At 33.7% G+C, this 13596-nt stretch overlaps 1 protein-coding gene and 1 pseudogene across 1 annotated transcript in view; one reads left to right on the forward strand and one right to left on the reverse strand.

Moving 5' to 3' along the window:
• The window catches only part of NUP107 (nucleoporin 107), a 40741-nt gene that overhangs the window by 12513 nt on the left and 14632 nt on the right, over positions 1 to 13596 (reverse strand). Inside the window, exons 9-17 of the mRNA XM_019748987.2 lie at positions 11972 to 12043; positions 11484 to 11572; positions 8294 to 8372; positions 6677 to 6790; positions 3654 to 3744; positions 3435 to 3511; positions 1563 to 1622; positions 742 to 887; positions 595 to 643 (exon numbers count right to left, since the gene is read on the reverse strand). Of these exons, the coding sequence (XP_019604546.2) occupies positions 595 to 643; positions 742 to 887; positions 1563 to 1622; positions 3435 to 3511; positions 3654 to 3744; positions 6677 to 6790; positions 8294 to 8372; positions 11484 to 11572; positions 11972 to 12043 (777 nt within the window). The remainder of the gene's footprint in view (positions 1 to 594; positions 644 to 741; positions 888 to 1562; positions 1623 to 3434; positions 3512 to 3653; positions 3745 to 6676; positions 6791 to 8293; positions 8373 to 11483; positions 11573 to 11971; positions 12044 to 13596) is intronic.
• LOC109456550 (nuclear nucleic acid-binding protein C1D) lies at positions 9271 to 9753 on the forward strand (annotated as a pseudogene).

The following is a 13596-nucleotide window of genomic DNA, read 5'->3' on the forward strand; positions in this document are numbered from 1 at the left end:
ACCTATTAAAAAAGAACATTAGGTTGTCAAATCTATATCCATGAACTTGGAGACAGTATCATTGAATTAAGAAAAAAAAAACAAAAAACTCCAAGTTGTGATGTATATGGTATGATGTGAAAAACAACAAAAACCAAAGTCCTACACCAGAATATCTACATTATTTATACGTATTTGCAAGAGTATGGACAAAGATATAGAAGGATACACATCAATATGCTTTATCATCTCAGGGGAATGAGAAACACCATAAAGGGACTGGGAGAAAATTATCATACAGGTTTTATTTATACACCTTTGGATTACTTTGTTCCAAGAACATACAGTATTACTTTGGTTATTTTAAAATTCTTAAAGAATATTACTTTTAAGAAGGTTATTTTGAGATGTAGAAAAAGAAAGTCTTACTAATTTATCATTACATGTTTTAATTTTTCAAAAGGAAAGCTACAAATTAGATTACATGCATATCACATATTTAGATGAAACAAATAGGTTTCACGTATTTTTTTGCCTTTCAACTACAGTGCACAACTGCATAACATTTATAGTTTCCTATTTCAGTTATTATAAAATAGTCATAGTAATATTTACCTTTTTATCAGTAGCTTGAAGTTCTTCGAAAACCTTTTCTAAGGTCCAACTTTGAAAGAAAGAACAGGATAAAGGATAAAATAATATTAATAAACTTGACAGAGCATACTACAAACCACCATGACTAATACAAACCAACAAACTCACTTTGCTTCCAAATATTCTCTAGGGAGCTCTTCAGTTTCATCCAGAGTCATGACTGAGGTCCGGATCTCCTGTTCTACCAGACTGTCCACCATCACCCGAAAGTAGGCCCACACTGTGTCTTCCCAGGTGTCACAGACAGGAAGAAGCTTTCCCCCCATTCCAAAACAGAAAAACATAGACATAGTCAACAAAAAAGAAAGGAAAATCAAAATCATATAAAGGCACTATAATGACAGAATATTGTGGATTGTGAAATATCATATTGAATAATCCACCCACCCCCCTCGCCAAATCACATCTTCTAAGAAGTCTGAACTCCTGTTTCCCCGAAAATAAGACCTTACTTTCGGGGAAACATAGTATTAAGATTTTTTCCATACTGAGTTCACAATAGCATCAATTTTCCATGCTGATATAAGATGGTGTTTCAACTAATTAATGTAATCCCTCAAAAGAGCTGTAAAATGTAGAGGGTAATGGGGTCGTGAGAAGCACACACACGTAAGACAATCCACACAGTCACTGTGCCTTAGTGGCAACTGCTGCACAAAACTATGGGTACTATCAGTCTTCAATAAACGCATGCTGTAATTAAATTTACAATCTTAGAAACTGAAGTCTGATTTCACATAGTAAAACATCATTTGGTGTATGGGATACATCACATTGAGCAGCTCAAGTCGCTATTCTATTCCATTCTCTTTATCATTGCTACTTTTGAAAAGTAGTTTAAGTTTATAAGATTTATTATACACAATTAGAATATTTTCTGTATATGATTTCACTGCACAGTAAAAGAATTATAAAAATAGACTGCATACCTGCTTGAGATTCCCACTTAAAGCTGCATAAATTGCTCTTTCATATCTATTAAAAAGCTCCTGAAATACAATAAATACAATAAATACAAATAAATTTGGAATACTGTTTTTCTTAGTATGTCAATTATTTTCAGAATATGGAATTTTGCAATGTTTTCTAAACTGAACTTATTTATTCGATAGTTTCTAAACTTTAGTGAAAGATCTGGTGGGGTAACCAGCAGGAAGGACCCCTTAGTTTGATGATATAGTCATACTGAAATCTTTAGGAAAAATCAAAGATCTAAATTTCAAATACAGGGTGTAAAATCAGATCCAACTCTAATGGAAGATTTATAAGTCAAATTTTATTCCAGATAGAACCTGCATAGGTGTTCTTCCCTAGAAAAGTTTCTAAATACCTAACACTACCTGACACTGACCTAAAAACAACATCAAAACAAGACACATGGAAGTTGTCAGGCCTCAGTTTGTATCAAATTCCTAAATTGAATTAATTATATTCATCAAATTATCCCATTTTACTTCCAGATTCTATTAATGGCACTTCGTTTTCTTATCATCCAAACAAGATACTTCAGAGACTGTTACTATGTAACTAAGTGCTCCTCTGCCTTCTGTCTGCAATTACTCATCGTGACAATTCTTGCTTCGTTCCTTTCCACTCTCAAATATTATCCTAGATGAGGACCTTATTACTTAGTGTCTGAATAATTCTAAGAGACTCCTATCCTAGTTTCTCAGCCTTTGGTCCACTCAATTTTAAGCCTATTTTCCATCGCCACACAAATTTTAAAACACTGCTGTCAGGTGCCCTTGAGGTTTTAATGGTTCACCACTATCTACGATTAAAAAAGTTCTCAATCCTTAAGCTACACTTGAGGACCACCATTGCCTGTTCTTAATTTACCTCTTTCAATCATCTTTCCCATTACAGTCAGTTCTTCTACAAAGCTTGTTTTAAAAATGTGAATTTGTTCCAAAGCAATTGACATATCAAGGAACAATCTGAACATAATGCAAATTTCCCATTTGCTTATGCACAATTTCATCCACAAGAAATGCTAAGTGAATGCAGAAAACTACATCCAGGTAAACTGGCCACCAAAATACACAAAAGTAACACATCTCAAACATCTACCAGCTAACTCAGTTTATCAGGTGTTTTATAAGCTAAACTGATACACATCAAGTGTTATATAGTTTTGTTTGATTTCAGATAACCTCCTTTTACCACTTCCCAATAACTCACAAGCTGCAACCCTCTGACACCCAATTCCACAAGCAGTCTTCAGGTCTCTTTCAAGGTAAATGCCACATTTATTGTAATATTTATATATTTCCTAACCATTTAACAGTGTGAAACTGTGCTGCTTCTATTAAGCTTTTATCTTTCTATGTATCACTGATGGTTTTCGAGTATTGTATGCTTAACTCCTTTTCCCCCAAAGTCCTGTGGGTTTTTGTACAATTTTTTGCATGCTGCAATGATTTTTAGGAATGCATAGGTCATGTCACAACCTATGCATCCTACCTAGAGTTCCTTTTTATTTTCATGCCCAACAGCCCATATCCTACTAATCTTTAAAAGTTCAATTCAATTATTTCTCCTGGGAACCAACTTTAGCTCAAGGCTTATTATTCTCAGAATTCATTTGGTGCCTCCTTTATATTTTTGCCTTATGTCAGTGTTTAATCTTACTACTTAGTGTCTGAATAATTCTGATTAGTGGTTAAGTCAGCCAACTCCTATTCCTCAATTTGATTGGAAGTTCTTTCATAACAGGAATTTTAGCCCGAACTACAGTACCTTCAGGCCTTTAATTAACTAGAGTAAAAATCATTGTCAATAAATATTTGATTATATCTTACATCTTCAGCCATTCTCCAACAACTTATTTTCCAAATGCATCTGTATGGATTCCCTTCAACAGACTCTAATTCTGTTCCTATAAAACAGCAAAAGAAAACAAGTATGTAGTTTAAAATGGTATCTTTCATTGATTTCTAAAAACAAAAGCTGTACTTCACAGAGATTAGCATTTAGAGCTAAATATACCCCAACTCTCAGAATAAAATCCACTAAAATACCTCCATTCACATTAGGGTCATGATAGAGCTTCCAGCCTTCAAGTGTTGCAGCTCTCCATGCCTGACCACAGCGCTTACAGAGCCGTTGTGCCTTCAGAAACAAGAAAGAGCAGTTAGTCATATAACCGGTGTAGTACTGGAAAAGTGCTTGTGCCTTATAGAAGAGTGATAAGCAGCCTATGACAGGATTAGGTAACTTATGGCACAGATATTACAAAAAATGATGTAGATAACAAGTAACGGTGTTTCACTTTATCACCATATCCATGTCTTTCTGTGGTTGGTCTCTGCCTTTTTTTTTTTTTTTTAAGGACGGCACAGCTCAGAGGCCCATGCAGGGATCGAACCAGCAACCTTTGTGTTATTAGCACCACGCTCTAACCAAGTGAACTAACTGGCCACTCCCCTGCCTTTCTTTACTAAATAATCCTTTATTTGCTCTTTGACTTTGGGCTTACCAACAGGTTCCTATGGTGCCCACAGGCATTTAATTCTGCTACAGACAAATAGGGCTAAAGAGGTTGATGACCCTTGATTTATGTAAACGAATTACAAAAACACTGTTAGTTTCTAGAATGACAGGGTGCTATTGTTTATTCACTGTACCAATGATACTTCTGTATGTTAAATGTGAGCAATCAGATGAACTTGATATACCAGTTTGTTGTTCTATCATCTCTTCCCCATTTTTAGTTCATATGGTTTGGGAAGGCCTAATCCCATCTCTGAACTCTAGGGTTAGGCAAGTGATCTAATAAGAATCACCCTCAGGGCTCTTGCTGGAGATATTGAGAGAGAGAGATACACTCCTTTTGCTGGGATTATTAGCTGGCAGGAAGATGTAAACTGCTGGAGGCTACCACAGACAGACACAGAGGAGTGGCTTCTAGAGAATTAAGCCAGAGAAGAGGAGGGCAGAGCCACGAGCTCAGCAAAGACACAGTATCCTAATGACATCTTTTGAGTCCCAGGATCCTGCTGAAAGTCAGATATAACCCTCTAGACTTCTCTGTTCCATGAGGCAATCCATTCCCCCCTTATAAGTAATTTCCGTTGGGTTTCTTGAACCTAGAAAACCTGATTAATTCAACCAGTTAAAGACTATCTCAAACACCATTCTGGATTTATGGCTTTAAAAATTATGAAATGAATAATGAAAGTTATGTAGAAACATGGAAAAATGTTTTGATATGCTATCTAAAAAAGAGTGATAAAAACTGAACGCAGAACTTTGAAAACATTATTCTAAGTGAAATAAACCAAACACAAAAGGACAAATATTGTCTGAGTCCACTTGTATGAAATATCTAGAACAGGCATACTCATAGAGACAGAAAGCAAATTACAGGCCACAGGTGCTGGGGGAAGAGGGAAAGGGGAATTATTTTGCATAATGGTTACAGAGTTTCTGGTTGGGGTGATGAAAAGTTTTATGGTGATGGTTTCACAATGAATGTAATTAATGCACTGAAATGTACACTTAAAAATAGTTAAAATGACAAATTTTGTTATACAGATTTTGCCACAATGAAAAACAATTAATATACCAAAACCACTCTAGTGTACACTTTAAATGGGTGAACGGTATGGTATGTGAATTAGATTTCAATAAAGATGTTAAAAAAGGAAAAAAACCCTGAACGTATACTATGATTACAATTATGTTAAAAAGAGGCATAAAAGAAAAAGGGCTGTAAGACAAAAACCCATTATCTGTGGTTATGTAAAGGTAGTGGGACCTAGAGAGTTTTTGTTTACACCCTTTCTGTAATGTGATTATTTTTTGTTTTGTTTTAAAAAATACATCCCTGTTTGCCACTGCAATTCCTAGTACCTTACACATCACCTGGCAGAGTGGCTGGGACTTAAATATTTTCTGAATAAATGAATATGTTATATGAACTTCTCTTAATTAAAAAATAAGAACGATCTTAATAACCCCAGACTTACTACTATAAGAAATTACTTAATATATGCTAATGGTTTATAACACAGAAGAACAAACACTTTGAATTAACATATTTCCATCTAAAAGAACATCACGGATAATACTGCAAAAGAAGTACTCATATAACGTAATACCTAAAGCTTGAAGCTTCTATGCATCAGACTGCTCATCTAGAGTCAATAAAGCCGTTCAGTAAGCTAATTAGATACTTAATATTCTACAGGCACACCTCATTTTATTGTGCTTCGCTATACTGTGCTTCACAGATTTTGCGTTTTTTTCCTACATGTTGCAGGCAAGACCCTCCACCAGCAAAAATATACCACTCCTATTGTGGTGTTCTGGAACCAAATCCGTAACATCTCCGAGGTCTGCCTGTGCATATAAGACCTTAACTATCACAAAGGAGATTACATTTTTTTTTTCCTTAACTAGGGCGCAGTTCAGTGGTCCATGTGGGGATCGAACCAGCAACCTTGGTGTTATTTTGCACCACGCTCTAACCAACTGAGCTAACCGGCCCCCCGCCCCCCGCCCCCCCCCCTTTTAAAGGAGATTACATTTTAAAGAGTGAGGTTTAAACTGGCAAATAATTATGGTGTACACCTGAAATTAATATAATATTGTGTGCTAGCTATAATTTAACAAAAATCTTTTAAAGAAGAAAAAAGAGGTGAGGTTAAAAGGGAGAAGTCCGAGGGCCATGACAGTCTACAAATGCATAAATAGAGTCACTATTCAATAGAAGAGCAATTTGGGTCAGACTTATTCTTAATGCAAACATCAGAACTAGAAATAATGGGGATATGCCTAGGATACACAGTACAATATAGAAAGGCAAAGTCTGACTCCTTATAAAGAATTTTCTAGTAGAGTTGTACAAACTAGAGTGCACTGCTTTCTGAGGCAATGTGTTCTTATCACTGGAAATGTTCAAACGGCAGTTACATCTAGATATACTGTGAAAAAGATTACTACTGCACTGAGAAGGCATAGGAGGTGGTCACAAAGACGCTTTCCAACTTAAAGAGTCTATGACATTTAAAAACTGCACAGCAGGGTGTACATGACTTACCTCTTCTGTCATTCCAGCGCGGATTAGTGTGAAAAGATACTTGAGTAATCTAACTTCATCTTCTCTATCCAGATCATCAAGGGGCATTTTCTGTCTTATAGGAGCATCAGGATCCTATAATAAAAAGAAAAAAAATCAACTATAAATCCTTTCTATCCACATACATTTAAACACTATCAAGATATGATAAATCTCTCCTGATTACTGAAATAAATTAATTTACAATTGAGTTAATTAACAAAGGAAATGAAGGGTCACAAGTGTTCCAAATAGTCACACAACTGTTCACTGCCCATTCTAAACGGACTCTGTTGGCCCTCAAAGGTGCATGCCTAGGTGAGGAAAGGTGGAAGCACCACTGGTCCAGTCCAGCAGGTGTGCTATTCGTAATTCAAGATGACCTGATCTTTACCCTGTTATAGGAACTACATGGCCAAGTGAATTCTAAACAGAATCAGGCCTAGATAGAAATGAGTGCAGAGGAGAAACGGAAGGAATCGTCATTTATTCTGTGACTAGAAAGTACCTCCTGAGAAACCTATGAGAGCCCATGATGGGTTAATGCTACATAAAACACATCAATGCCCCGAAAAATTGTTTTTTAAAAACAGAGTTCTAATAAAGATCTCCCCGTCCCCGAAAAACCCGTTATTCCTACCTACTACTTTTCACAGATAGAAAGGAATGTGCTTTTAAACATCTGGGATGATATACTGCCCTCACTTTTCAGCAAAGAGCACATGATCTGCATATGGAATTTCAAGTGAAAAATTATAATATTGTGACTTAAGAAAGGAAGTAATTGTTATTCCAAATATTACTGTGTATGGTAATACAAATTATCAATCCAGAAAATGAAATGCACAATAGATCAATTGGCTATTTTCACAAATATTTTGTAGACAGACACAATTATTCAATTTTGGAACATGGTCTCTTTCTTGGAAAAGGAAACCACCACTTTCCAGATGTTAAGAGGAAATGATTTTCTGTTGCTTGCTACGGGGTAGTTTAGCTACAATTTATTTTAAGCTCTACCAGTAGTTGCCAAACAGTTTTCACAAAAAACCTCTTTTGTTACCAAATGGAATTTTATCCATTTTTTCATAACCACTTATTTCTCCCACTGCTCACTATAAACATTTAATTCACATACTGAGACCTGTCACGAAGCTTTATTCCTTTATTTCTACAATTAGACTACTGTTCTTTTCAAATCCACTGTTGTTCCTATTACTCATATCCTAAAATGACCAGTCTAACCTCAAAGTAATTCACAAAGTCCCCCCCCCCATTTTCTATTTAAATGATCTTTCATAGGTCACCATCTTCTAGTTGAAGAATCAAACTTTGCTATAAGACCAAAATTATTTTGTTTTTAATGCTGGCAAATCAGGGACACTTTTTATATCTTCTTTTAAAATTTACAACTCAGAGATCGTAGGTATGTTCAAATTCCACCAAATTCAAATGCAACTTAGTAGTTTTAGAGTTAAATAGTATGAGCAAACCTTCAGGAACCAAAAACAAGAATCCAAGAGAAGTTCTCAGACTTTAAAAAAATAAATAAAAAATCACCTAACTTTGAGGACAACTTCCATTTCAAAGAACACTTACCAATTCAGTGACAAGAGGGCGGACACTTCCTATATAAGAAGACAGCTGCCGCTGTTTCAAGGTATGCAGAGTATTTTCCCTGAAAGAAAAAAGTAGTTACTTTTTAAAGGAGTTATTTTAATAGGTCTACTTAAAAAAAAAAATCAAAGTCAAAGTAAGAAAAATAGTACAAACTCAGAAAAAAACATGCAAAAATGCTAAGTATGAAAGAGCATTTTACATTTTAGCACAGATGACTATGTTAAGCACATTTCATGTCCTTATTGGCCACTCATCTAGATGCTTTAGTGAGTTTATTCAAATCTTTGCCCTTTTTATTGGGTTATCTTCTTATTACTGAGATGCAGTTGTTTATGAACTATAGGTTCTACATGTTTTTCTAGTCTGTGGCTTGCCAACAATTCATTTCCTCAATGATGTCTTTTAATGAGTTTTTAATTTTGATGAAGTCAAATCATTTTTGTCCCAATTTATTGCTTTCTGTGACCTAAGAAACACTTGCCTATCCCCAAGTCATAAGATGTCCTCCTATATTTTCTTCTAAAAACTTATGGTTTTAGCTTTTACATTTAGGACTGTGATCCATCTTGAATTAATCGTTGGGTATGATGCGAGAGGGGTGTCAAGGTTAATTTCTTTTCACATAGATATCCTTTTTTTTTTTTTTTTTTTTTGCAGTTTGTTGAAAAGGCATCTCTTTCCCCATTGGATTGCTTTGACTCCTTTGTTGAAAACTAAATGACCAAGTCACTAAGTGTGGGTCTGTTTTTGGGTTCTTTATTCGATTCCATTAGTCAGTAAAAAAGGGAGACTAAGTCATAAAAAACTTACAAAAACCTTAATAGGTTATTTTAACTAAATAGGTTATTTTAACTAAAACAAATTTTTTTCCTGAAAATTGAAATTTTGTTTTTGCTCAGAAAAATCACAATTATTTTTCTGGGAGACAGGAGTGGAAGACCAGTGAGTTGGTCATAATGGCAGGAAAGGAAATTAATGAAGACTATCCAGCAAAAATTCATGACTATTTATCAACATTTGAGAATTCTATTGGTGCTGTAGATGAGATACTGAAGACCATGTCTGTTTCTAGAAATGAGTTGTTGAAGAAGTTGGAGCCACTCAAACAAGCAAAAGTGGATTTAGTTTCTGCTTATACATTAAATTCAATGTTTTGGGTTTATTTGGCAATTCAGGGAGTTAATCCTAAGGAACATCCAATAAAGCAGGAATTAGGAAGAAACAAGAGTGTACAGGAACAGAGTCAAGGAAATAACAGACAAGAAAAAGGCTGGCAAGCTGGACAGAGGTGCAGCTTCAAGATTTGTAAAAAATGCCCTCTGGGAACCAAAACCTAAAAATGCATCCAAAGTTGCCAATAAAGGAAAAAGTAAATATTAACCTTCGGTTTTGATGTACCCATGTTCAAAAAGTACACTATTTTTATTGTTTTACACAAAATAAATGATTATGTGGCAACGCAAGGTTTGCCTTATTGAATCCATTACTGAATTCCTTATAAGGTATTCCTTATTGAATTCATATATAAACTTTACATTTAAATTTGTAATGCTAAACTTTTTCCCCCAGAAAAATTACATTATCCTTATTGATTTTCCTATAGAGCACTACGAAGTTTTTAACACTGTGGTATATTTTATATTTATAGTTTACCATCTCTCTTGACAGGAACTTATTTCCTTATACAGGTCAACCTTTCAAGTACCACTTTATAAGCAACTATGAAATTTATATTAAATGTTCTTTGCAAACATTTGTCTATTTTAAATGAATAATGCTATCTGAAATATGCTATGTGAAGTATGCTATCTGAAGCCTGAAGTTATAAATACATGTTTTCACTATATATGAGAAAAATGAAATGACTTAAATGTCCATTATTTTTCTGTGTAGTTATTTTACCATGTCTTCATGACTTTGGGAATTGCTTCTTTTGATATTTGAAGTGCGAATTTAAGACTTTAAGGCTATACTTTAATTCCTGGCTCTCTGCATCTGTGTTCCATTTAAAGGAAAACATATTCTCATTAATTTTAGATGGGAAATGAGGTTGCATATTGATGGGTGAATTTTGGCATAATGGTTATATCCTGTCAGTAAAGGCTGTAAATGTTGTATAAAATAAGAAAAATCAAACTACTCAAGATTTAATAAACATTTAGTAGCACTAATTTCCTAGTTGAGCAGAGAAAAAATATAATTGACTTGCAAACGGTGTGTACATGTATTAGTGAATTCAAAGGCAATCTGAACTTTTTCTACAAGTCTTGAAATAAACTGTCCTTCCCTCCAATCTTTTTTATTTAGCTACGTTTTTTTTTTTGTTTTTTTTTCAAGGAGGGCGCAGCTCACAGTGGCCCATGTGGGGATCGAACTGGCAACCTTGGTGCAACCAGCACCATGCTCTAACCAGCTGAGCTAACCAGCCACTCCATAAACTGTCCTTTCAACCTAGGGGTACTTTCTGGTGTCAGTGTCCTACAATAATTTAAAAGTACTGAAAGATATTGGGAAAATAAATATTTAAAAAAAAAATTTTAAATTAAAAGAAAAAAAAGTAGTTAGAAACATAGCACACGTGTAATCAAATTATGATTAAGAAAATAAAGCAGGTGACTGTTTGAAAACACGAATCAGATCATATCATTCTTTTATTCTCAAGGTTTCCCATCACATTTAGAATAAAGTCCCAAACCTTAACCTCTGCCTGTCCATAAAAGTCCTGCATGAGCTGGCTCTCTTCAGTCTCATTCCCTACCATTTTTTCCTTTGCTGTGTTCACCTGCTTCCTGTGCAAATATTTACCTTCTCAGGGTCTTTGTAGTTTCTGTTCTTGCCCAGATCACTTGTCCCTCAGAGTGCTGAATGGCTTGCCTCCTTTATTTAAAGGACTCTTACTACCCGTTATATCCTTAGAGAAGCCTTCTTTTACTTAAAGTAGTACCCATTATCACCCTCTATTCTTCACCTCTGATTCTTTTTCTTCCAAAGCTCTTAATACCCAACATGATATGTATTTGTTTTTACTCTCTTAAACAATTATAAATTACATAAAGGAAGGGTTATTTATCTGTTTTGCTCTCAGACTGAATAAGCAGTAAGAAGTATTCGCTGAAAGATGAATAAACAAAATCAATGTTAAGTGTCCTTGGGAATAAAAGTGACTTACCAATACACTGATTTTGCATAAAATTCAATATTATCAGAAAAATCTCCAATTTCATCTTTGGCAATGCTTTCTAACCAATCTACCACGAGCTAGGAAAGGAAAACAAGGCAAAAAAAAGTATTAACTATAAAATCTGTATTTTATTTGAAGTAGTACTCCTACCCTTAATTTCAAAAAAAGCTTCTGATTCAAAAATACCAAGTAATTTTTCCAACCTCTATTTTTACTTTAAGATATATACATATTATGGCAAAAGAATGAAATTTTCTATAGGAATAACACAATTTTTAACAGGCTATTCCTAGAAATACTAGGGCTATCACTCGAAAACCAAATAATTAGGTTCTTAATTTCTTTTAATTACAAATAAAAAGACTAGAAAGAGAAAATTAAGAAAAAAGTTTTAAATTAAAACAACTTCAGTTCTTTTATTTTATTTGCCTTTTCTCCATGTTTTATAAACACATATTTAAAAATTCTAGTCATACCTGACTTTGCCGGACAAGTGAATCTCTCTGAAATAATGCTTCCACCACTGCTTTTTCACTAGCATTAAAAGCCTATTAGAAAAAATATTTACAGGAAGAAAAAAGATGCTCTAAGAAAATTATTTCAATAGAATGGTAAAAGCAAATCTGAAATAAGTATATTTAATCACCCACAAACATTTTATCACACAGCAAATTGGCATATTCATCTCTGAAAAAATTTTTATAAATAAATTTCAAACTGCTAGATCAATTTGTGGCTACTTTTACTTGATATTTTAATTCTTTGGCTATACTTGGAATTTAAAAACTGTTTTCCCCAGAGATATTGTTTTAGGGAAAAGTAAAACACAAAACAAAATGAAACAAAAAAAATCATAACAAAGAGATGGATGCAGTCACGTGACATACTAGAAAATTAACATTTTAAAACTTTAAAATCTTTTTATTCTACACAGCAGAAGTTGATAAGTGATAAAACTTAACAATCCAAGGCTCTTAAGACTGACTTTAAAAGATAACTTGACAAAAATATTAGCAAATAATATTAAGCAGTATATTAAAAGGATAATATATGGTGACTGAATCAATTAATCCATCTTATTTGAGGATTCAAGGAGAAAAGCCACATGAACATCTGGATAGATGTCAAAATGTCGTCTGATAAATTACAAACAGAAGAATGTTTTGCTAACATAACAGACTATCTACCTAAAGTCTATTGCAAATATTATATATAACCGTAAAGAGAGACACTCCTTTTAAAACCCAGAAGGTAAAAAGAATAAGAATTCCTGCAATTATTCAACTTTACTTTGAAAGTTCTAATTAGTATATAAAACCAGGAAAAAACCCTAAGTAGTAATAAGCATAGAAAAATTGTCAAAGTCGTCACTATTTGTAGACAATAGGATTACCTACCAAAAAACAAAGACAATCAATGGAGAACTATTAAAACTTATAAGTTCAATAAATAGCCAAATATAAGATAAATAATCTTCCTAGATGTGCACATAACTTGGTTGGAAGGAAATAAGTATTTGTAGAATAAATTAAAAAATTGACGGGATAATGAAATATTTTAGGTGAAAAAGCAGATTAATAGACGTGTGGCTGAAATCATTTATTATAAAAATGTATACTTATTTTCTCCTATTTTCACTATAGTTGCTTCAAACATGAATTATTTTTGTAATCAGAAAATAAAAAGTAACTAAACCCCAAAAGAGTATCTTGTCTTTATGGTTTTAAAGGCATATTTTTATCAAGCCATCAAAGGACAGGTAATTCCTATATTCTTCAAACAGAGCACACAAAAAAAAAATAATGGAAGATTTATGAACTTGTTCTGGAGAGCTAGCACAATTCTAGACACCAAAACTGGATGAGGGTAAGTCACACACACAAAAAAAATATGTTTGGGAAAGTTCTAAATAAAATATAAACTAAGAAAACTTAGTAGTATATTTAGGAATACATCATGACTCAAGAGTTTATTCTATTTCAGGATAATTCAACATTAGGAAAACTGTTAATGCAAGCTATTACATTAATAAATTAAAGCAGATATACAACTATAGAAGCTAAAAAAAATATTTGACTATATTCAATATCTGTCCCAACTC

The sequence above is a fragment of the Rhinolophus sinicus genome, linkage group LG02 (genome assembly GCF_036562045.2).
Source record: "Rhinolophus sinicus isolate RSC01 linkage group LG02, ASM3656204v1, whole genome shotgun sequence".
Classification (NCBI taxonomy): Eukaryota; Metazoa; Chordata; class Mammalia; order Chiroptera; family Rhinolophidae; genus Rhinolophus; species Rhinolophus sinicus.